General features: G+C 39.0%; 2 protein-coding genes and 1 long non-coding RNA gene across 11 annotated transcripts in view; 1 reads left to right on the top strand and 2 right to left on the bottom strand.

The window, feature by feature from the left end:
• Positions 1 to 322: 322 nt before the first annotated feature.
• On the bottom strand, positions 323 to 9,509 carry LOC147758598 (uncharacterized). Of its 4 annotated transcripts, XR_015326572.1 has the most exons (5): positions 8,581 to 9,509; positions 7,881 to 8,066; positions 6,288 to 6,351; positions 1,127 to 1,249; positions 323 to 832 (listed from the first exon to the last, which is right to left on the bottom strand). It is a non-coding gene; the product is annotated as an uncharacterized LOC147758598 (long non-coding RNA). The 4 variants fall into 4 exon arrangements; XR_015326571.1 differs by having other exon boundaries at positions 6,288 to 8,066; XR_015326569.1 differs by lacking the exon at positions 8,581 to 9,509 and adding an exon at positions 3,953 to 4,473 and having other exon boundaries at positions 5,915 to 8,066.
• A 525-nt stretch (positions 9,510 to 10,034) lies between these two features.
• On the bottom strand, positions 10,035 to 22,656 carry LOC111250759 (uncharacterized). Of its 2 annotated transcripts, none has more exons than XM_022806457.2 (11): positions 22,499 to 22,656; positions 21,290 to 21,555; positions 20,219 to 20,425; positions 19,861 to 19,995; positions 18,449 to 18,589; positions 18,034 to 18,240; positions 17,525 to 17,666; positions 17,217 to 17,382; positions 11,850 to 11,961; positions 11,238 to 11,473; positions 10,035 to 11,107 (listed from the first exon to the last, which is right to left on the bottom strand). In XM_022806457.2, exons 2-11 carry the CDS (start codon positions 21,536 to 21,538, stop codon positions 10,717 to 10,719), a joined length of 1,986 nt encoding a protein of 661 aa, XP_022662192.1. In that variant the 5' UTR covers positions 21,539 to 21,555; positions 22,499 to 22,656; the 3' UTR covers positions 10,035 to 10,716. The 2 variants fall into 2 exon arrangements, with proteins under 2 accessions (XP_022662192.1, XP_022662201.1); XM_022806466.2 differs by lacking the exon at positions 22,499 to 22,656 and adding an exon at positions 20,670 to 20,776 and having other exon boundaries at positions 21,290 to 21,427.
• A 289-nt stretch (positions 22,657 to 22,945) lies between these two features.
• baz (par-3 family cell polarity regulator) overlaps positions 22,946 to 25,030 on the top strand; it is a 116,592-nt gene continuing 114,507 nt past the window's right edge. For 3 of the 5 annotated variants that reach the window (XM_022788044.2, XM_022788043.2, XM_022788037.2), the window contains exon 1: positions 22,946 to 24,989. In XM_022788044.2, coding sequence (XP_022643779.1) covers positions 24,861 to 24,989 — 129 coding nt within the window. In that variant the 5' untranslated portion in view covers positions 22,946 to 24,860. The remainder of the gene's footprint in view (positions 24,990 to 25,030) is intronic. The other 2 variants (XM_022788046.2, XM_022788045.2) reach the window with 1 other exon arrangement.

Genomic DNA, 25,030 nt, shown 5'->3' with positions numbered 1-25,030 from the left:
TTACTGATTATGAAAACAGGGATTTTTTTTTACAAAATGTTTTTTGTTTTACTGCTATGTTCAAAGTTTCTTAACAGTGAAAACAGCGTTTAGCTGACTCATACCCTATGCAAAAAAGATCTCATATGTTTGTTTGTTTGTACTCGGGCTACGACGACCAATCGTTAATCAGTATTTGGCGGATCTCTGACCTGGTACTGGCCAGCGTGAATATATATATTTTCAGTTAGAATTTCCTACAAGCTCTAAGCAACTTGACCAATCGCAAGATCGATCTAGTCAAATTATCATCGTGCCCGGTTTGCGTAGTGAGTACACGAGCTTACTGAAGCATGTCGAAACACGTATGCTTTATTACATGTACAGCAAAATTTCAGTATACGACAATCCATTGCAATGTTGTAAGCTGTTGTACGAATATCACAGTGAATCTCCGTATCGACTATAACTGTTTGTATGTAAGGAGTCGCCGATATGTACAGGAGCATAAATATACGATCATGACAAATAGTAAGCGCTCTATCAGCGGCCAGTGGCCCGCATCGTAGCCTCGGAAAGACAGGCACCAAATTTTTGCCATCCAACATCGACATCAACATCCAAAATATGGTCAGAACTTTTCACCGAAATTCAACCATCATGCTAATACTACGATTTGAATAAATTAGAAAGATATACAGACTTCATTGATTATGACAGCTGCTGCGAGTGCTGAAGATTATAGAAGGTCACCAGCGCTTTTTGGGCTCCATGGAATGGTAGTGCCATTACCTTGGGTAGGTTGTGAACGTGATACCGACCTAAATGAAATAGCTTTTCGTACACATTGTACCTAAAAAAAAAAACACAACATTATAGCTACAATTAAGCTAGAGACCACTGATTTAGAAATAATCATTTATTTCCGAGAAAATGCTAAGGAAATAATGTGTTAATTGAATTAATTGAATGTGTTCCTATATCTACTTTACTCGTAGAAAAAAGATATATGAACACCGCATAACTTCTTCATGCGTAACTATCGTCGCTCGTGCGTCAGAATGAATCAATATATTGTTTAAATGCATAAGAACTTCTGTTTGTACCTTCGTGAATTACAAGGCGCAAATACATGTGAAAATCTTACCAATAATTGAGTCGATTTGGTTCGAAGACCAATTGTGTGACACGATCCCATATGGGTTGGGCAGAACTTTCCTCTGTCCACAGAACAAAGACCAAAACGCATGGCAACAACAGGTGACAAACACTGTAATAACGCCAACATTAAGTCAGACAAGAAGTTTTATTCGTTATCACCAGTTTACTTGTGTTGCTTCAACTTACTTTATTATATATATATACATTTATCTTAATATCAACTAAGGTAAATAGCCTTCAACCTATCCAGTCAGTATAATACGGTAAATATATAGGTAAAGCACTTATTAAAATAAGCCTGTTTGGATGTGCTGAAAGCACCAGTTCAACATGGAAAGCTGTTCACTCTAGCTAGTTTCAAATTCCCATTTAAAAACATAATAAATAATTACTTTAGCCATAGGATTTCTAAGATAGGGCAATTCCATAAATGGCTGTACGAACGTGGAGCGAATGGCTTTAGAGCGTTCATTGCAGCTTGTTGTTAACGCTTATAGGGATAGAGGTGAGGCTGTTGGGCTGACAGTAGCAATAACTAAAAGCCGAGAGCTGGAGGGCTTGCCAAGGTCCGACTGGGAAGCGATTCTACGAACTAGAGACGCACCGGATTTGGAAATGGGTATCGGCGAAGCAATTCAAAGCTATTCGAGCTTTTTCCATTTAGACTACCGAAGCTGTTCTTTTTTCGGGGTTACGAATGCTAGTGTTACCTTCAGTGAGTTTGTTCATATAAACGGGCTTCCCAAAACAAGCTGGTCCTGAGAATTCGAACGTGTGCTCCTAGGTGAAACCTTCCTATCTCGAACTCGATTGCCGCAGCGAGAGTGAGTTCTTAGGCTGAGCTAATCCAGCTTGTTTGTGATTACAAACCGGAGAGGCCTGAAGCTCTCTTTGATGAATGTGTCCTGTATCGCGCGAACAATGCGCGATAGCTTCAGGCGGAATGAGATATAAGCGTATGCTGTTCCCAAAACCAGATGTCCAAAACGAATGAAACAAAACAATCTGGTGTCGATGTCTTTTGCTGTATATTGGTAGTACCCGTCGCCCGAAACATCGCGGGGCGTTGCCCCTACGTAAACCGTCACGGCCCATCTAGCCTTCTGGCTGCCGTATATTTAGAGATGACTTGAAAGTAGACTAGTTTACTTTGACCCGCCATGTCATTCTAGGTGAGAGCGGAGCCGAACAGAAGTGCGTAATACTATCGCTAAGAATAAAGAAAGGTTACTCAAATACACAGAGAGAGAGAGAGAAAGACCTTAGAGCATTTGTTTACGCCTGCTGCTCGTCAAACTACTGTGATTAGCGTACCACAATGTCGTGCTTACGTTGACTAGTATAGCTCTTTTTATGAATCTATGTTGGCTTCCGTTTGGAGTAATGAATCGCACGAGCACACTTTTCCAAAATAGAACCAACATAGCATCAAATGTGCGAGCTTGGTAATGAGGTAGTAAAGCACGCGAACGAACTGTAGATTGGCTAAAAATTTTTGTGAGACAGACAAGTGTATTTACCCAATGTCATGACCCAAGTTAAGTGTAATCCGCGCCAACAGATTTCAAAAGCCGCTGACTCCTGGTAGCTGTACACCGACCGACAATCTGCTGCGTTCGATATTTCATTCGTTTATCTCGTACACGTATTCGTATTAAAATCGCCAATAAATCGTCTGACTCCACAGTTTCAGTTACGGCCGTGAAATGTCGTCCCAGATCTACAGATATTGTTGGCTGTATGAAACGTTGATACAATGCGTTCCCTGCTACTGCTTATTTACCCATAGTGTGGGTGACGGGGATTACGCTGACATCGCTGAGAGTTATACCAGCGTCTCAAAAAGACATTTCAGAAAACCGAAACGAAGTACTCGTTTGAACCACAATTTAAGAAGTACAAAGACCATTTTTCCACACAGATGAGACAAGTATTTTCCGGCCTTTACTACATATTGTGAACAGAACCATACCAGAGGCGCTGACGGCTGACAACTTGTGAGAAAAACGAATCTTAGTTTTCATTTTTGAACAAATTGTTACAGTCAATTAATTATATGCACAGATGAAGCTAATAAATGGCGATAAGTTCTTCAAATTTGCCTGGCGACACATACGGATATAGAACAGTGATTAATGATAAGTCAGGACTGTACCGGGAGCTGGCATCCTGCTGAAGGAAGTGAGCGCCAGTCCGCGATTGCAGTTCCGTCTAGCTTTAAATACTGGCAAAATTTACGCTAGCTATGCATGTTCACATCAATGTTTTGTTACGAATATAGAGAAGCTGCACCGCGAAATGCGGAAGGCACACTGATTGATGATAACAACAAAACGAGTAGTATAACTAATGGTGAAAATGACGAAAATTGTATTTTATCTTCATTGATAAAATATTCTATATTTAGCTCCCTTTACGAACATAAGTTGCTTTTGATTACTTATTAATTACAAATCACGTAAATATATGCACATATATTAGGTGGCAGTCAAAATGGGGCTACATTAATCAAATACAAGAACCAGTATCTAATGATCGTTATCATCTATAAATGTCCGCGCACACACACACACACACACACACGTTCACCTACATAGACATTTTTGAGAGTCTAAAAATCCTGTTTAAGCCAAATTATAGCTTTGACCTTTTTCCGGTGTAAAAAAAAAGGTGGAATGGGGTTGTGGTAGCGTGCAGCATTCTATTTTGGATGGTCTCGCTTATGCAGGAAGATAATTCCCTACAAGTGATTGTTGTCGGATATCTCCTTTTTAATGTAGTTAAAAATGTCATTCCATCTATCAATGTGTACCTGAGCAGGAACATGTCCGCCGGGGAAATTTGGCACGAGATGAGTTATCGTACATACAGGTAGACGTCCAACAATCGTCCAATCTGAATTATTGTGGTAACTATGGTACGGTACTAGTTGTATTGACTTTCACTGCGCAACTCCGACGAAAGCAGCGAAAACGCTGACTTGGGTAATGACCGTTTGGATACTTCGTTTTTCAAACGTTCGTACGCGTAAGTTTACGTACAGATGGCGAATGCTTATTTATACATCATTTTGCCTATCGCCGCATATAACATTGGTATAGAACCACATGGCAGGCATTTATACAAGCGATGTGGCTTCGTTGCTGAAATTATAGCTAAAACTCGCGACTCTGCCGTGTCGTTGAAGCTATTGCTGTCTCGATTGCTGTAGGCAAAGCGCAGCTCCTTCGCCCGAGAGGTGTTAATGCTGGTCTTCAGCGCCAGTCGGTTGATGAAGCGGGTCCTCTCTTTACACTTCAGCATGCTTCTTTATGGCAGTCACATGCGTTGGTCCTGTTGATTGCAGTTGTTAGTGTTTGGTGGTTGTAACGATGACGGCGGAAGACGCCCCCTTTCGCAAGGAACAAATATCGTTTCCGGCCGACAAAGGTGATTTACACAGTAATAGAAAGAATTCGCGTGAATTTATTACGAAAAAAAAGACGCCCTACCTGGCTCTCAACGGCACTTCGGACGTTGGAAATGGGCAACGAAAGGAAAATATTGAAACGAAAATAGAATCCAACGAAGATCTTTTAAGTAGAAAATTGAACTCACTTAACAGACGAGTCACTGTGTAACTATCTCGGTAAAAGATTGCAAATTACGCTATTCTTTTAGGGAGAGGAAATATGAATTTTCTAGCGATAGGAACGGCGCTGATATCTGACTGAACTGGCCCACGCATGGATATGGTATGGCACTGTTATCAGCTAGAGGCGGTTCGCACTCACAGGTCGCATCACAAATCGAGACCGCGATCAACGTTGGGCAGGATTCAGGCCACGGAGTGAAGGGCCACTGGGTAGCCTTATTACATATCATAAACGACTATAAAGAAAACAGAATTAACTAAAATCCACACCGACACATATTCCATGTTTTCATTCCGATAGCGGCTAACCCTCAGCCATTCCGTCAGGCCTGTGGGCAATGGATTAAGTACTGCATAAGGTTAGTAACGCTACAGGCTAGCACGTGAAACCAAGTTAGTGCAATAATCCTAAGTTCTGAAACTGAACGTGTTACGATAACTGCAGTTAGCATTCAATCAAAGTCTATATAGTTGCACCCGATAGTTGTGAATGTATTCTGCTCAAGAGGTGATGATATCTATAAAACGTTTATCCAAGCAGAGGCTGTAAGAAGGTAATAAAACGAAGTTGAAAACGCGCGCGATGCAACAAAGCGACGTTGAGTCTCCCCTCATTTGCGCTAAAGACGGCGTCGATTCAAGGCAAGAAGGCTCTTTGCACGTATGGCAATAGCCGTTTGTTATGAATATGTATCTTGCTTCATATTATACGAGATGTTTATTAAAGGGTGTTTGAAATATGCTATTGTAGCCTCCCTGCTGTTCAAGATAAGCACATGTCATCGTTCGACGCTTTTTTACATTGGAAGTGGCTTGTTTTTATTTGGTGTAGCGAACAATTATATGTGAAATGCGCCAATTCAAAAGAAACACGTGTATGTTCTTTTTGTGCAAGAATAGCTACATGGGCATGGCATCAGTGATTATGGTAATCAAATATTCTGCACCGTATTAGTTAGGATATGATGCTTACGGTCAAAATTCTCTCGTCAGTGATTCGTTGATCACCTCTCGGTAGTCATTCTACTGGCAAGCAAATGGGAAAAGTGTGGCATCTGTTAATAAATAAGCTAATAAAAGTTTACGTAGAGCGAAATCACCTTTCATCTCGACCAACAAATTCAAAAAATCATTACTTACCGAAACATGTTTCTTCTTAAATGAAGCAACACTATAAGCCTCAATACGTTTCCGAAAGAGTTCACTTTATAAGCTGTGTGTTTCTCGTATCACTGATTGTCCTTGCGTACTTCGAAGCGGTCTTCGACGAACGCTCACCTTTGCACTTCGGCGAATCTATCGACGATTAGCTACACTAACGTTAGAAATGACACCGCTGTCAGGCTAGCATCGAAAGAACATCGGCTCCGAACCGCGTCACTTACTTTAAGCGAATGAAGCGTGTTCCCGTGGACGACAGAACCCTGCAATTTGAACATGCGCCAGACTACGGATCGAACGCGTAAAGGGAAAGAGAGCCGGCATCGTGTGGCTACCCCATACGAGTACTTACCAGGTATATGGATTTCCATTGCTGTGAAGTTTTCGAAAAGCAATGCAAGAGAAACCACAGATGCCTGTAACGGAAGCATGCTATTTTATTTGTTATAGGAATGTGAATCACGATCTACTTTAAAACTAACGCATCAACCAATAAACCAACAAAATGGCTGAACGTATTTTTAACGTATACTGTTATAATTCATTCTGGCTCCAACACTTCTTGCTCAACTTGTCCCGGCAGAATTCGGCTCTGCCGGCAATTAAATCAAACGTATGACTTTAGGGTATTAACTTAAGATCGTTTCGATGACCTTGCACCTAACATATGCGCGTGCAATGGTGGAAATAGTCAAGGTTAGGTAAGGTAATCTTGGGCACTTAGTGCGTAAGGCTACACCAAACGTGATTTTCTTATATTATTATTTGTTGTCTTAAAAAGTAGAGATAAAAGGCATTTCCTTAAAAATGGCAGGAATTGGTTTTACAGAAGCTGAACGTATTTATCATAAACTTTTTTTTTAACTTATTGATTTCCGTTTTCGTTTTTATATGGATGCTATGCATATGGATGGGCAAGACGGTGATGTACTACCGAAGGAAAAGGGATACCTATTTCAACAAGCAGTTGCTTCTAAAAATTGCGATCGCTGGAAAGCTACAACGAGTAATGATCTAGCATAAAATATTAGGTGATATAAAATCCGTGAATACTCATCCCTCGAATGAGGATTCGAGTACAAATTGTTCTAACCTAGTTACAGGGGGCAGGAAGGTGCGAGTGAAAAATTAAAAGCGGAAATTTCAATAAAGCAAATATAGTCTCAAATTCAAAGTTAAGAATATCGTTGAACACGATAAAAGCAGTAGGGCAGAGTGGTAAACTTTAGCCTCCTATAAACTCCTCATGTAGGAAAGAACGTTACAACTTGCTTTTGCACAAAAAGACATGCCGCAGAGCCAAAACGATGTAAGACTGTTTAACATACTAAACTTAATATTAACACAATTTACGTACGCAAAAAGATAGTGAATTTTTTAAGACCCACGACGCTTACTTACATAACTGGATTGATGTAGCTCAGATTTTGTGTACAATTGTTAAAAAATATCACATAGAACCGAGTATGGGTCAAAAGTTTTGTTCTTCTCTATCGTTTGTAATGATGAGCGGTCTTTGCCCAAAACTCTTGGATTCGGTCCTAGATGGTCTCGGGTTCTGTCCAGACGTATTTAGACATATAATAATAAAAAGCTATATATCAATATGGTATACATTATAGCTATATATGGAGTATATACAACATCATCATATGGCAATTATATCATATATGTATAGTATTTAATGCAGGATTTAAAGTCCTATGCTGCATTATATAAATTTTGAGAAAACTGAATATTCTATTTGTGGTATGAAGCTTACGTGGAAAAACCTATCAGTTTCCCGATGAAATAAAGAAAAAGATTTAAAGGTATTCATTTTTTATTCTACGTCATCTAAGGTAACGATGCGTAAGCTTATCGGGGCTTTCACTAATTTGTCATAATGATGTTGCAAAAGATTACTTTCACATATGCTGCAAATCGCATAAGCAATGAAACGCACATAGAACAGCGGTTGGTGATCGTTTACATGCCCTTAGGGTCTCCTCTAGCGGACTCTGAATGGTAGCTCAGATGGTTTCTCGCTATGAAAAGAACCCTTGTATTGGATGGGTTAAAGCTTCATTATATAGGGTCTACCTTTATTACCATCCACTTGTGCAGCTGCACGAAAAGAGTACAATTTTATCTGAAACCAAAAACGAATTCCAAAGTTAATCGGTTGGTTCGATGAGCGCAATCAGACGCAATGGACTCTTTTTTAGTCCTCAATCGTCACTTCAGCCGTACTTCCCAAGGCAGTTGTAATGAAAAAGTAATGTCAAATATACAGTTCTTCAGCTCGATGAGCTGATCACACAGAATACTGTTTCCAATGAATCTAACAATGAAAAAATAGAGGTCGCCTTGAGAGGCAAATCCTCTTAAGTCCCAATCATAGCTGCATATAACCAAAGGTATAGGTTACGTAGTTTATTAGCTACCGAATCGATCTTACGACCTGATAACATGGATACCAACCTCATATATATATATATATATATAAATATGGATTGTGGCTGGCCATAGTCGGCAATAATCATCGTCGTTCCTGGAGGTAAAAGCTATCCTAGAGTTAAAAACTAAGCAGTGGGCTAAAAAAAACTAAAAAGAGGTTCTTTACTGTTCTATATAAGGAAGACTAGGTGCGTGAGGTTACCTACCTAGTTATGCGTAGTACTTTAGCCAACAGTACAGAAGGAGGAAAGAACATTTGTAAAATGAGGTAATCTCGGAAATACAGCAGATCTTGTTTATGACTCTAACAAAACGTAATTTGAAGCTTTAAATACAGCGTATTATTAGTCGATAATCTCTGCCAATGATATCCATTATACGATAGAAGTGATCAAAGGGAAGAACTTCAGCGCCGTTGCTTATGACAGGCAGACGCGCACGATCGATTTGTTCTGTGCATATTTTCGTTCGTAAAAATATTAGCTTTCGTGACACGTGCCTATAATAAGACGTGACATCTGACAATATGGAGCACATTACGCAGAAACGAGTATACTTTGACCGATGCAGCGACGTATTGACAATCAGACACGTTCGTTTTGATCAGTTTGAGAGGAAGGGTGCCACAGTAACAGCATCATAACGGCTTCCACATTCAAGTTATAGGCAGACAATTATTAGATCCTAAAGATCCACAAGGGAAAAACCCTTGGGTTGATCGTCGACTCTCGACTTGGAAAAAACCAATAACTTGGATTCAAAACAAAGTTAGAACGGCTTATTCGACCTCGGTTCTCGCTCCGGCTTTGATGCAAAGATAGATGTCGAAGGCTTCTAGAAGTACTGTAAGATACTGCAGTGTGGCACTTGGGAGATGGATGGAAATGGTCCACACTGAAACGCTACAAATCGGTTTTAAAGAAAACTGTAAATTTTAGTAGCATATTCAATAATAATAAAATAGTTACACAGAAGAGCAGGATTCAGTTCTATTTCCCGTGATAAATCTCAAACTGAAGCTTCGTGTGACGGGATTAATGGCAAGAAGATTTATATTTCCACTGTTCGTCGTGGTATAAGTAGTCAAATATATCCCAATGAGCTACTAGGGAGCATAATGTAGGGTAGATACTTAGTGTAACCCCTTCTCTCAAGTAAATGCTTAAACAAAGAGCTACACTACTTTCTATATAGACTCCCTGATAAATATATAAGAGTTATTTATGTTTTAATATACAATTCCTTTATTAACATAAGTTTATAAATTATTGCAAAGCGATCTTGTAATTTTGAACATTAAAATTTATTGATCTTTTTAAGGGCCGTTGAAAGTAGCACAAAAATGTTTATAGCAAAAAATTTGTTTTGCAAATACGTACTTAGCACAGTTGACGCATTTGGGGTTGCAGTAAAATTTGAAAATGATAAGTCATGTTTAATTCTACCGAAGGCAAACGTGGTACATCATTTTGAGGGCTCTTTTGTAATATCCAGATAGATATCTCTCGCAGAAACTGAACGCTTGGAGATGATCTCCACTATTCCTTCGGAATAAATGTGACTAACTTACAAATGTTTATTATTATTTTTATCATAACTATCATTATTGTTACTACTACCACTACTAATACAAACAGCATGCAGTGGAAAACAAAGAGAGTAATTTGTATTATGAACATTAATATTTATAAATATTTTTAATATTTAGCGAAGTTGCAGGTAAAGCATTTCTGTTTCTCTATTGGGAACTTGGGAATTCCTCAAGAGCATTTATGAAAATTGAGATAATATTATATTGAGACTGCGACCCACAAGGTAGACTTCTCTGTCAGTGCTCACCAGCCATACATCTAATACTGATGGCAATCATAGCTACAAATTTACGAACTACATAAAAAATTCAACAGCTTCGGCGTTTAAAATAAAAATACGCTACATCGAATCGCTACTAACTAATGGAGCATGCTAAATACCAAAGGCTTTTCACTACATCACGAGCAAGACAATACATTGTGAATGTCCAAGTCTTCTATCAATGGGCCCCACTAAATTAAGTCTAACCAGTAAAAAGCTCAGCGTAGTTCATCACATTGAATTCGTACTACTTACAGCTTTTTCACCTCATAAAAAGTGACAAGTTCTGCCAGATCGCGTTGACTGCTCTATGGGGTGCCTAAGCTCTCTCCTCTCAGGTTACTTCACAAGAACAAAACAATATTTTGTGAGCTCCATGAAGCCCAGTCGTTGCGAGTTTAGTAGCGATCGACCCATGTCAATATAGGAGTCGCTACCATTTTTGCTTTTATTGGCAGATAAAGTTGAATTACAACCTTAGTTATCATTCAAGCGAAAAGTTGAGAAAATTTCACTGGACGAAATTCATCTGCATCTTTATCAAGTTTTTCAACCCGGAACGTAATTTTGTCCTCCTCAGGAGATTTCGCTTTATCCTCAACTACCATTCGTTTAACTATTCCATCGGCTCGCTCGGCTAAGTCAGCTGCGTCAGCCACGATGCTTGATGTTTGATCCTTATCTCTTTGTATCGTCGCAAACTTCTCAACAAATGTCCTTGACATTTCATCTATTCGCCCTTTCCAAACGTCCTCAAATATTTGCTGTACGAATGGATCATATTTGAGTTCAAGCGATGCAATGCCCGAATCGCCTATCACCTTAGCAATCTCCTTCAAGTGCTCGGTTTTTGGCTTTGTGGTCGCTATAGGATCATACCTATATATAATGTCCATGAAAAAATAAATCATTTTAGACTCCTTTAAATACATTCTTTACTCATATAAAGTGGATTTGTTCGGATGGTTACTCAGACCTTGCTGTCGATGTCAACATATATGATACATACCTTGGGAGGTAATTCATGTTGTCCTGATAGATGAGATCGAAAAATACAAAGCAGTGTTTTTGTAAATGAGGAACAAGGACGCCGGGTTTTGATGCAAATCTCGTAGCGTAAGCGTAATCCACTAATAATGAGTGTCCCCGGTAAGCACATAAATGAAGAAGCGTATCGAACAAAGCTACTCTGCCATCACTCGCCGATGAAAATACGTGGTAACCTCGACCGCCACTCAGATGCAGCTGTGGACAGAAACAATCGTACCCATCAACTGTACGTGACATGATAAATATAACCCTCCCCTCCCCAAAATACATACTTTCTCCATGTAGATAACTATGTATTTTGTTTATCCACAACTACTTTTATCTTTTGTGAAGTAACTGAGTTCTTAATAAGCAGGAACATAAAAGCCTCATGCATATTATTATTATAATTCATCTGAAACATGCACAAAATTAAAGCGTGCATGCGTTAAAGACGTATAATCTCATAGAATATGCATTCTCTTAACATTAGAAATTGCCTTTGAATTGTTAATGGACCAAATGAGAATTTTCTAGTTGCGAATTATGTTTTTAGCGCTTAGGTCGCTTCAGAGCGATCCAAGAAGCATACCAGAAATTGGTGAGATGGATACCATCCTTTTACGACGTAACCTTTAAATGATTCAGAAGTTTTAATATACTCCTTGAGAGGCTTGCTGGACGGAACCGCCGTTGTTCCAAACCTGCAAGGTAAAAATTGTAAACCTCTCCTTATTAGAACTAAATTATAAGTGAAGGTTTTGCATTTAACTAGCAAAACGTATTTGAGATAAAAGTACGGGTTACGCTGCGACCGTTCGAATTTCTATCGAAGAAAAATAAGCGTAAAACTAATAGCTGTAGGAAGCAGCTGCTAAAGTTGTACCATCCTCCCATATATTTATTACCGAGAATTTCCAAGTGCTGGGCTCATGACGTAGGAAAGGTTGGGGGCCGTATAAGTTAAAATTTGCTTAATGCTTCTGTTGAAAACAACCGGTACCACAGAAGAAAAACAGTGACACCTGTTAAATAAAAACTTTTTTTACGAGGCGCGGAAAGTACAATTAATTACTTTTTGAGACAATATCAGTTCAGTACACTTATGTTGCTGGCCGAAATAGCTCAAATGATTTCGATCAGGTCTGTCATTCAACAAAACTAAAGGAAGAACGTATTTCTTTGAAGAAATGGCGGTGATTTTTGCCAAAGAAGTCGATGCATTATCATCATTTACTGCCGAGTTTGGCAAATCAAAAATCATGACTTGTCTACCATATGTCGACGTAAAGTTCTGCTATGCTGTCCAAAGCCGAAAAAAGTTAAATGGACTAAGTACTGGCACATCGATGAGTTGCATTCCGTGCGAGAACATAGGAAGAACAACATACAGGTTTTCTGAAGTCAACTTAATTATACTAAAACCTGTATAACAATCGTGGTTATGGTTGATTGCAGTATAAATGAATGTTAATCCTGAATTTTCGTCTATGTTCATATTATCCGTACTGTAGTGCACGTGGCAACAATATTGTTTTGTGCCAACAATGTACTGCGCCTACAGAATCGTCAAAATGCCTTTCGAAAACAGGTTCATGTGACACGTTGACGGCAACAACGGCAGGACAATACAACAAGTGCGAAGCTATGATACCTCAGCTCAACTTAACATATATACTATATACATACATTTTTGTAAAGCTGAGCTGTACTTGAAGCTCACTTTGTTCCTTTAATTTGCCTGTAAAATTAATATCCTTGGCGCGTTATCACGTCAGCTAATCTAGTAGCCTGTTTTCACCTCACTTTTGCCCATACCGTCTTCCTGGGTGATCACGTAATATAACTCGAATGTAACGACGTTACATTAGAACGTAACTTACCCTCTGTTAGCCTTTCAAAATAAGAGGTTGATTACTTTGCTTCTTTATTGTTCAATGTTTAAAAATACCTAGCCGTTCCATATTACCCCATCTTTTGAAATTCGGTAAAATCTGTTAAAACAAACTGCTATTAATTTTTGTATTGGCATGCATTTAAAGCATTACCAAAGTTTACTTGTATTCAACACGAAAGCTTTAGGCATTAGAGAATTATGCCAAAAACGCATGGTAACAGCAATCAATTGTACGTTCCACTTGTTGTTTATAATATGCAGAAGTTCATACCCTGCTTAGGAGAAGTACTTTCATCGATCCCTTTATTTTATACAATGCAAGCAATAACACAATATCTGAAATTATCACTTTTTCTGATTTCGATCCTGTTTTTGATATTTTGAAAACAAATTATATTAAAAATACAAAGAATAGTAGACAATGGAAATGTAAAGGCGCAGCTAATTACCCCTTTCATTACGAGAATACAAATTAGCTTTCTTTATCCATCCAAATTATGCTGCACTTTGGTATCCTTTGGGGCATATACAAATGGAAACTATACCCTGCAAGAGATTAACTAACGGTTGAAATAAACTGTATATTTAAGAATTGCTAAAACCATCGTGTAGTGCTGTTTTCGATTGTAAGCATCTGATGTTAGGCCGCGTGCAACCGATCCTAGATGGCCTTTTGTTTGGGCTCTTCGGAATTTGTTCTGGAAAATCTGATTATACTGCGATCAATACAGAAAAGCTATTGGCATACCATAAGTCGTATGTGCGTTAATGACAGTAGAAAATTCGCTCTCTCACAAAACAATCATAAAATACATATTTTCGATTTCACTTTAAAAAGTGTCATTTGCGTCAATTACGATACACTGGAATTATATACAATGTAAAAGAGTTGCACAATTCAAATAGGGATCTATCAAGTTACTGCAGTTAATCGATTACACCTATCCACCCTTACGGAGGCACTGCTCCATTTTACGGATTACCCTCTTTCCGTACTGTCATGCGTGGTTGAATTGGTCGAAATTGGAGTCGTTCGGACATCTGATTTATTCTTGACGTTATCTTTCTTTAGAAGTTTGGTCTCATCGCGTCGTTTGAGAGTCCCAGAGAATTTCGGGTGTTTCCTCTCATGTCGATTGAAATCGCCGATGCGACGGAGCGCTCTCTTGCAAAAACGGAAATAACGATTTTTGATTTTTAGATGAAACATTTCATGAACGCGTGGATACGCAGGTCCGGGCAATATTCTCCCGTGGGGTCGTCTGCGGTCACCATCTATCGTAAACGTTGCACTGCACTCGTCACATTTATGCGGGCGTTCACCGGTGTGTCCCTGTTCGTGCACGATTAAATTACCACTTCCGATAAACGATGCATCACAATAACGACACTTGTGAATCCGTTCGCCAGTATGGGTTCTCACATGTTTGATATAATCTGAACGCTGAACGAATGTTCTGCCACACTCCTGACAAGCTTACGGTCGAATGCCCTCGTGAAGACGTTTACGTCAAATTCGTTAGTCAATCAAAAAAATTAGAGAACGCATTATCGCGGCAATGACACTTGTACGGTCGAATACCACAGTGGATGTTCTCAAGTGTTTCTTAAATATCATTAGGCAAAAACTGCATTTAAAATATTGTTCAGCATCGCGCTCAGCGTTTACTTCATTTGAGGAAATGGCTCGCGACTATATTGATTACCTAGTTGAAACCTCAGCTATGATTTTCTCTTGACTAGAAGCAAACGCTCTAAGCCTTTCTTCTTCTACTTTGACATCAACGAGATTTTCAATCGCTACAGCACATATTTTCCTTTTCATACTACTAAGCATATCTTCTCGGAACTTACCGGACTCTACTGCCAATTCAGTCGTTAACCTTTGAACTTCATTGTTCCCTTTACTAACTTGTAGGATAATCTCTGCAGTTAGAGCCTCTAGTCCAGGATGAACATTGTTCACCAGTTTATCTAGTCGCACTTCATCTCAGGTCTGAGGTCTCCGGAGGCAAAAAATTTTGATATTAAACATTATGACACGGATTTCGTTTAGGTTATATACATATATACCATGGTAGATCAAAGAGTTATTTTTTTCTCCAATACCTGCACCTTTAGAGGGGTTGCAACAAACTTTTATAACGCACTATCTGGAAATACACATTTAGAATCAGTGTTATAGACATAGGGTCAACATAGACTATGAGAGCACGTTACGATCCGAAAATAGGTACAGAAAGGCACATTACCTTTGTTGTGCCAAAGAAGTCAAAAGACGGTAGACTCAATAAACATGCCGCTTTTTCGATTCTAAATGTTTATTCACACAATGTGCATTTCATATTTTGGACGGCAAGCATTCATTGCGTTACATTTTTTTATATATGACGATGGCCCAACGTATCGCGTGCTAGTAACCTCTTCCTTATGAACCGTTGACTGCCATCGCCATATTCGTTGTGATGTGCACAACATACACACATGCACCTGATTTAAAGGTTCATATCGGAGCGATCATTCTTTTACTCAAGTGTTTGCAAGCAATCCCACAGTGTATAAGGGAAGCTATTTGTTGATATCGTTTCACCAATCTGTTCTCCATTGTTACTATTGTATAAGAAATAAAGTGCTACTTGAGTTATTGCTCTCGACAACATAAGTTAGGTAATCAACCTTTATGATAGTTACAGAATAGGTACAGTTTTTGCTAACCATAAACAATAGGATATTGCGTTGAAGTGGTTAACAAGATCGACAGCCGTGTCGGACGATTCTCTAATATGGGGTACCTTACTCTCTCTAATATGGGGAAAAACTCTGTATATATAATTATACTTCGTAGTTTCATAGATTTGTAAATTTTCTAAAGCTTCTTCAAAAATCTACCATACGTTACGATATGGAGACACCTATATGTAGCGAAAAATTAGAAAAGAAGAAATCTAACTAACAAGATATATTCCGGTTTGCAATCTCTCTATGCTTATAACTTAATACCGTAGACGAATATCGTAGGCAATATGGTAAATAACGAAATACAGACTTAAAGAGGAACAATCCATCGGTACGCCATATTATATGTCCTCATATCAATATCATAATTTACTTTGAGCATGATGCTACTATATGATATTTAAAGTTAAGAAAACACATTATTATCTCTTATTAGCTTGACGGTTTCATTCAAAGATTAGATTTGAATAAAATGCATAAAATTCGCGATAGTCTGTACGATGCAGTTATATGCCTGAACACTAAACTCCCAACAGCCAAACCAACTGCCACATCCTCAATCCATCCAGCTAATAATCCTACTAACCCAACTGAAACTCTATATATATATATATATATATATATATATATATATATATATACATATATATATAGGGGCCAACGTTTTTACTTAGAGTGGTAAAGAACCTCATGTTGAAGGAAAGTTTATGAAAAAATAGTCTGTATTTGCCTGTGTAGGGTTGATGCGCAAAAAACGAAATAGAGTCATTTAGCGTGCTCACCAAAGGATGTCGCTGAAGCCAATTGTGACTCCTATAATCGTACGCACATCACTTCATGTTGCGTTTACAACGCTTGAGCCAATAACTCTATTCCTTTATACACTATCTATAGTACTACTGTAAATAAGTTTGTTGAAAAACAATTTGGTTCTTGGAGATTAAGCAATAGGTTGCTCTATGATGATTTATATCTGGTTACGTCCTTTGTTTTTCCTTCCTAGAATACTGCAATAATATTGGCTGACTACATTCTGATATGATATTCTGTAGTCAGTAAGTTAAAGAGTAGCCAAGACTATGGGTATTTATTTTAGTAAGAAGACTAAGATATGCAAAGACATAATACTTTGTCATCACAGAAAAATCGCCTATCTGCAATGTCGAAATGAAATTTTCCCTCTAACCAATTGTATTGCCATTTCTATATGTGTGAATTAAAAGCATATGCAGCGATTATATGAACCTGGAGAGAAAGCCTTTTTATGTCCATTTATTGCCTTCGCGGATGATTAGTGCTCTCTTGGAAAAATGTTTGTTCGCTCACCTGTAAGCCATAACGGTCCTCTCGGGATGGACTGTGACGACGTTGCCATCAGGATCTTTCTCATAAAAACCTTTGTCTGTAAGCTTCACTAGACTTTTACGCGGTTTTATTGTGCTTACTGCAGCTGTAAATCCTTCGCCCTCCGCTGCATCTTGATCGCTCCCAACTACAACCATCAAGAGAATAAATAACCCTCTTTCTTTGTACAAATCATAAGAGAGTTAACGCCTACTTAACGGGTTCATGACTAACCAAGCTCTGACAACATATGTAGCTCTCTTAGCATTTATAATTAGATACGTAAATACCTCTTTCCATTCGATTTTCAAGTATTGATTCATTCTTTTCAGCGCAGATCAGGTACGCTTCGACTGGCAGTTCCTCCTCGAAAAGTCGTATATTGGCGCTGAATTTTGTTGGCATCAGCTCCTTCATAGACCATTCTTCACTCTGATCAGATACAAGAACATTAGGTGTGTAGTTAGAAATGTTAGGCAGAAAGTGGCTAAGGTAGCAGGCAGCATGTCCTAACAGCTCTGTCGCACGATGTGGACAAAAATAAAAGCAGCTCAGGTAATGTTACAAATGTTCGTAACAAGATAGAATTCAAACTAACTTGACTAATGATAACTAACTGTAAACATGTAATGATAACAGTAAAATGAATAAACACAAGATTTATTCACGAAACCATATATTTTATCTAAGAAAAATGAGAGGAGACGACACAAATTGCCTTTATTGTCCGTCAACATAACATTGCTGTCGTTTAAATTTCTTGTTAGGCTTGCGTATCTGAAAAACTGATATGTCTCACCCTTCTCATAGCGTCCTGGTAAGACATGGAGGTGACACCCGAAAATATCTCTCCGAAAAACATAATGCTTTTATTATACGTATCTTGGCTAAGTATGTCCCGGTCAGATACGACTGTCAGTATGGCATCCGATAAAACCTGTTTGAGAACGTTCTTCATTTTGATGAATGTAGTGCATTCCACATCAAACCCAAGATCTGAAAAAATCTTCGAAGTACAGGCGGTAAGAAGTGCTTAAAATATCCGGGACAAACAGGTTTTTTCTCGATGTGAGTTTAACGACACTTAGGTTTAGTAAGTCTTTTATCACGCTTTTAGTGAGTGTCTGCTGGTATAATAAGTTTGTCGCAAAACAAAATATACAAAGACAATTTATTCGACTAATTTAAATACTGTGTCAAATGAATAAACGTACCATAAGTTCTATATCAGAGTAGCCAGAAGCCTCCTCGCTGTGGCGATTAATAATATCCGCTGCGGTCATCAATCCGCTCAAAAGATTTGAAAACTGTTCATTCTCAGGACGTAGGTTGAGTTTTTCTTTTAGCGAAGTCACCTGCAACATATATATTTACTTCCATATTTGGTAGTCTGGTAGTAATAACCACAGACTCAGGTAAACTTTATCAAAACCATCGTATTGTATACAGAACAAAATATATGCCTATGAATTGTAGTAAATTTCATATGATACTGAAGCTTGATACCTACCACCGGAACACTAAGAAAGGCTTCTCATTGAATATATTACACTGATCGGAAGGCAATTTCGGCAACCTTTAATTCTTGCACCTTTAATATAGTAATTTTGTTTGTAGCGTGGCATGCTTCGTCTTTACACTGTTGCGTTTGTTGCATTTTTAATTTTAATTTAACTTGTAGTATTTTTCTGCGAAGTCAAATCGTCTGACTGAAAAACTGCACATCCGCTACCATCTTTTTCGCCGCTTTTTATCTAGTAATCACTTAGTTGAGAAAACGATATAATATGACCTTAGGCCTTGTCATTTTCTATATATTTACATGAGTATCTGGCAGAGTTTGCCGAATTGGTTTTGGTATTTTATATCGGCTTTGGAATTAAAATTATGCTTAAATCATAAAATAAGGCGACAAAAAGTGAATGGCAAATTTGTAGACTCCGTCGAAAGGCAAGTCGGTCCGGTCACTGTATGAAGTCTCTGCGGTAGCAAGCGAAACGATTTTTACATAAGATCAGTATAGTGAACGCAAAGCTTCTAAAGCAGCATTCAATCGAAAAAAGCTAAGTCACGCCTCGGATAAGCCTCAATATAAACAGCACATAGGGTTCGGTCCAAGCTAAAAAGAGTATTTCACTATTGTATACGTTCTCTATTGTAATCGAGAAAGTGATATGACCAGCGCAGATTGCGCTTCTACTAACTTTATTAAGTTTAGTCAAACATTTGATCATATAAAGATAAGAAATCGAAAATTTTATTAGACTCGGTTTTTGACACAAACCGTTCCGTCGAATTACAGCACACAACTTGATTATGCATAATTATGGGCAATTATGCACAAAAAAGGTTCTACCAGAAGTTAGTTTTCTAACACTAAGTTAAGACTAACTTAATGGAATTGACGGTTTGGACAAGTTCCTATTGAGCCGAGGGTCATCTCGCCAAAGTCGTCAAAACGGCAAACATAACCCTCTCATAAGTCAAACTATTTAATGAGTCATAGCTGTCTTAAGTCTTCCTAGTCACGTCTCTTTTCTGGCGCTTTTACAGCTTTTGAGGTAACTGTTTTACTCCTTGAGGGTATCGAACTCATACAACTATCAGCTCGGAACCGATATTATACCTTTGCCGGGTTGATAACGCCTCCATCTATAAGTTCAACGCAATGATGGTTAATTTTCTTTTCTTGGTTGCTATTGCTGAGATTTTTTGTTTCCGAATCGCAACATGTCATCACGACGCAATCATGCTGAAAATTCTAATAATACACGTAGGCAAGAACTAGCGTTAGACCTACGAATAATTTACTTGAACGAGTGACTGATGGTATGAAATTTCGCGGGTTAATTCTTATAAGCAATCGCTATTCCATGTAGGTGTTAATTATTCGGCTCAACAATGATGGCCCATGTATGAATGATAATTTCCAGCTTGCCTAGTAAAACTTCAATTATGAAATTCAGCTCAGTTAAAAAGCGTACCTTATCAAATTTCATTCGCATGAAGGCATCAGCCAGCTTTCTTTTAACAATGTACCCAACAAATGTTTCGAGGTTATCGTTAGTACTTGGCGAACGGTCGATAAGAAATGCAAACATTCGGCCGAGCTGCTTACGCCCCGCGCGAACCGACGCTTCAACGACTTTAAAGGCCTGGGGAGTTCGTTTGCCGATTGGCGTTTCAGCTTTCTATAATTCAAAAGTGAAGTTAAAAAAAAAAACAAGAATATTATTGTGATCCTGGATTACAGTTTGTAATAAAACTAATCGTACTATATGATGCATCAAATATATAAAACATATGGCTGTCTTCAAACTAATAGGAAATCTTTTAGAAAGTGAGAGAACTCGCCAAATGGAATTTTCACAATGAGACTATGGTTTCCCTGGATTTCATTCTAGCAGTAGACAATGAAACTACTTTGATAATTACATGAAATTGGTAACGACGGCTGCGTGCAACCAGGATTCGGGTAGACCCGAAACACGCCTAAAAAACTAAAATCCAGGACAACCACAGTTTCGATCCACCGTCTGAAACTACGCGTCACCAGATCTATTAGATTTGCTTTTCGTTATAATTCTAATAATAATTTGCAATGATGATAAATTGTATCGCAACATGATGCCCAATATAATTTTTTAATTTTTGGCGATGCCAACTCTTTACCAACATCTTCAACTGAACTAGGTAGTTAAGTTTATAGCAAGCACACAAAATAAAACAGTTTATGATTATCGGTATGATTTTCTATTTATTTTTATTAAGAGTATAATGTTTGTCTGGTATTGGCTGAAGTAATCCCTGCAGAAAAATATATATTTACCATGCATTTGAAATGATTTCAGTCGAATCTACATTTAAAGGCGAAATATTAAAATAACACTTTTTTTTCTCTTATTGACAATCTAAAGTTTTTAACATTTTTAATCAATAATTTATTTGACTATTGCTCGACTATACTGCTTACATTGAGCGCAGGATACATAAAATGTAATAGGAGAGAGCAGATGGTATTTTGTAATTCTGTCCGATGACGAGCTAATGCTCACCTCACCAAAGAAAATAAATGAACCTCCTACGTCAGCGTCGATATCAAATGGTACAACCTCCATCGCTGTCGACTTATTGCCATCCTGCTCATCGTCTTCATCATTTGAAACAGCTGCCTTTTTTGGGAAGCGTTGCGATGGATCTCGAGGTGTTGAACCTACTTTGGAAGGACTTACGGTGCTTGAAGACGCCTGCAGTTCTACCTCTTCTTCCGAATCCGAGATTTCGTGTGCGCGCTTTTTAGGCATTTTGACTCAGAAACAGCCTGCAACCAGTAGAATACAGAATAATTCTTAATTGTATTGCAGCATAAAAAACGATGGGATAGAAACGTGCTTTTCAACTATATTTGACCGCAGATGAGTGCTTGTATCACGCGCACAATAATGCTCAATGAATAATCATGATGAACTTAATAAATACTTTACATGCTAATTTTTGTTATTTAAATATGTTAAGTGTCATATATTCACACGTTTGGATAGCCAAATAGTGGAATAAATCAATTTACATGTATAGTGAAAATAGTATGTAATATATAACTTTTTTTTTACTTGACCTAAACTATTTGACGGATTGGCTAGTATGCATAAATGTTCCTAATAATTTTCTGATTATAGTTGCCAAATAAATGTATATCAGTGCATGAGAAGGATACGTTTCGGCTACACGTCGCGAGAGGCAAATGAAAACTCGTAATAAATGAAGAATCGATTGCTCGAATGCTTTTGTTGTCAATATACTGATAACTGGGCGTATTCGAACACAAGCCAGTGGTACCAACATTTATTTCAAATAATATACAAAGTAGAAGGTTCTAAGAATTTATATTCAAACATAATTGGTTTACGGTAGGAAATTATATAAACTCCAGATGCAGTTTCACGCTTAAATTACGCTTAAAGTACTTCTTCATACAATCGATAGATTATATGGGCTTCTTACTGATACTATGTACTAAAGGTTTCGAGTCCGGTATCGGACTTTTAGAATGAAACAAAGTGGGTCTATGCCTCGATTCGAATTTAGACTACCATGTACTCCTAAGTTCTGGAGGCAAATACGTTTTCCACTGAGCTATCACAAAGAAAGATACATATTGGCGGGCGCATCCCACTACGCTTGTCATTGATAGACATTTTTTAAATTCTTCAATTAAGCCAATATTTTCTTTATATTCTGTTTATGTAACCACCAAATATCGCTACCGTTAGTAGATTCGCCCTCCTTGTACTTCGTTGATCGACAACTTTATTCTTATATTGTCATAGCACAAGTCACAGACATTCCTATGCACTCCCTTGGACAAAACCATTCTGCGCTCCCTTCTACACCCATTCAAATTTCCCGCCTTCCTTCCAAAATACTAGCAGCTTCCTAAACAGCATAGACGTTTAGCTAGTATTTACTCCTTTTTACTTCGTTTTTGTACTAGACAACCAGATTGTTACTATTAGGTACTTGCATCCCTAACAAAACTTCGGCTGTTCCCATCGATCACGAAACTTAAAATAAAGTTTGGACTTTATTGTTTTCGAGGCGTCCGTAGAGGGCGCTATGATCGCCCACCTGGCGACTCGGCGCGTTTCGCCGCTCCTCGCTATGTTAGTTGACCATGGTGCGCTGGGCGCTAGTGGGGCTAGTGCTCCTGCACGTTTCGCTGGCAGCTCGCTGCTTTTAAAAATTTACTCTCCCTCCCTCTCTCTCCCTCTCTTCAATACGGTAGTGGCGGCGGCAACAACAGCAAAAGCAGGCGGTAGCTACCACAACGGGCTGATCACAACAGACAGAACGCAACGTCGACCGTCCCGCGGTGTCGCGTTCGCTAGTATCGAGCGAACAGCCGCTACGGTGCACCCGACGGATGCCACTGCCGGGAATAGAAATACATCGTATACATAGAGCTAAAGAGAAAAAGAAAGTGCTTGTCTCAGCAGCAGCGATGGCGGCAGTCGCATTCGGTGCTCTCCGCGTGTACGCGAACGTGCTGTACGTAGCGTGACGAGCTGAGGTGTGTGGCTGAGCTTCGTTCATCGTTTAGAGTAGTAGAAGTTGGCAGATACCTGCTGCTTCGTGATTTGTTCGCTGATCTTTCCAGTTTTGAATACCGCAGTTATTTCTACTTTTGCTGCTATTACCTCTACTAGCACTATTGTAACTGTTGTGCTGTCGAAGCCCGGCAGTTTGTGCTCAGGTCGGATACCGTTGAGTGTTCCTCTGCAGCGGTATAACAACAGCAGTAGTTCTAATATTTGAAATAGAAGTAGCATCACATTAACAAACAAAGTACTAACAGAAGTTATTCGCAAGAGAGTTTTTGTTATTATCATCGCTGTCGTCGTCGTCGTCGTCGTCGTCGTCGTCGTCGTCGTCGTCGTCGTCGTTGTTGTTTTTCTGTCCCTGAAAGTGGGATGGATCGCGGCCTCAAGTCGTCAAGGTTGTTGCATCTGACGCACGTTGTGGATAAGGTTCTATCATTGTCTGACTGACTACCGCTCCTGTTTTTCCCTTTTCATCGTTCTCGTTAGAAGTGGTTCATTGATGCATTGTCGCCAAATTGCGCTGGGAGCTGCAACTGGTAGAAAAATAGAAGCCTTGCAATGATAACATTTTCACTACCGTAGGTTAGTACGGTCGTCATAGGAGAAGAGAACTATCAGCACAACTTGTTGTTTAAATTGCGCTGTCCATTAACTCCGTCGGATATACACTAATTGATCATTCCATAAAAATAGCCCTGCCTTAACGCTATGGAATAGCCACAAGGACTTGTAAAATCGTAACGGCCTTGACGGCTTCTTCAATGTGCTTTATACCTCTACTGGAATACGTGATTAGCTCTTAGACGGACGGCCTATTTCAAGAAAGAAAGTAGTCGAAGACACCCTCGCTGTAAATGGATCTAAGAGAACAGAAGCGAACGGTTGCCGAACAGAAGTTTTCAGATTAGAGAACGCCACTAGTGTTAAAGCAGAAGTTCGTTCGGACAGTCTGGGTAGTCTGCTGGCTGCCATAGGCCCCAATATCAGTTGGCATCAAATGCGGAAACGAAACCCGAATACTGACGTCTTAATTTTCGGTTGCACTGAAAAAGCAACTGAAGTTGTTGGTCGATAAGCGAAGTTATGTTTTACTTCGTCTGGTTTTATTATGCGTCTGTCTGGCAGCCTTTCGGCGTCCATCGTCATGTTGTTCGTTAATTTACTGAAAAACGAAGTGCGGTGCCAGTTGATGTGAATATATTCTTGTGCTTGCATCCGACCTGGGTGGTCACACAGTTACGACTAGCTAGTTGGAATAATTGAGTCGTTGGTGTCTGTGGAGTCCGTGGGATTGTCCTGTGCTGTGTGCGAAATCTTTTCTGTTTATTGCTTCGATCTTGTTGGCGTGCGTGTTATCTGATGATGATTGTGTGTGTTCTATGAAATGTTGTAACGAAGTCTGAACAGGAATGCCGTCGTTTGCTGTGTTCGATGACGACTTTCAAAAGACTGACGAAGTGACGAGGTGCAAGGATAGTGCCGCTACGAGACAATCTTTCCCATTCCGTCGATCGGAACCACTGTGAGGATGAGTTCGATGAAAGTGACGGTCAATTTTGGTGCGGTCCGAGTAATCGTACCGTGCGGAGTCGGCGATATACCCGTTCGGGAGGTGCTCGAACTTGCCGTTGTCCGTTACAAGAAAGCAACCAACAAGGTGGGTACAAGACATAAAGTGGGTTTGGAATAATACTACGT

This window comes from Varroa destructor, unplaced genomic scaffold, assembly GCF_002443255.2.
Source record: "Varroa destructor unplaced genomic scaffold, Vdes_3.0 BEIS01000001.1, whole genome shotgun sequence".
Lineage (NCBI taxonomy): Eukaryota > Metazoa > Arthropoda > Arachnida > Mesostigmata > Varroidae > Varroa > Varroa destructor.
The sequence above is the reverse complement of the archived record's forward strand: the minus strand, read 5'-3'. Positions and strand labels throughout refer to the sequence as shown.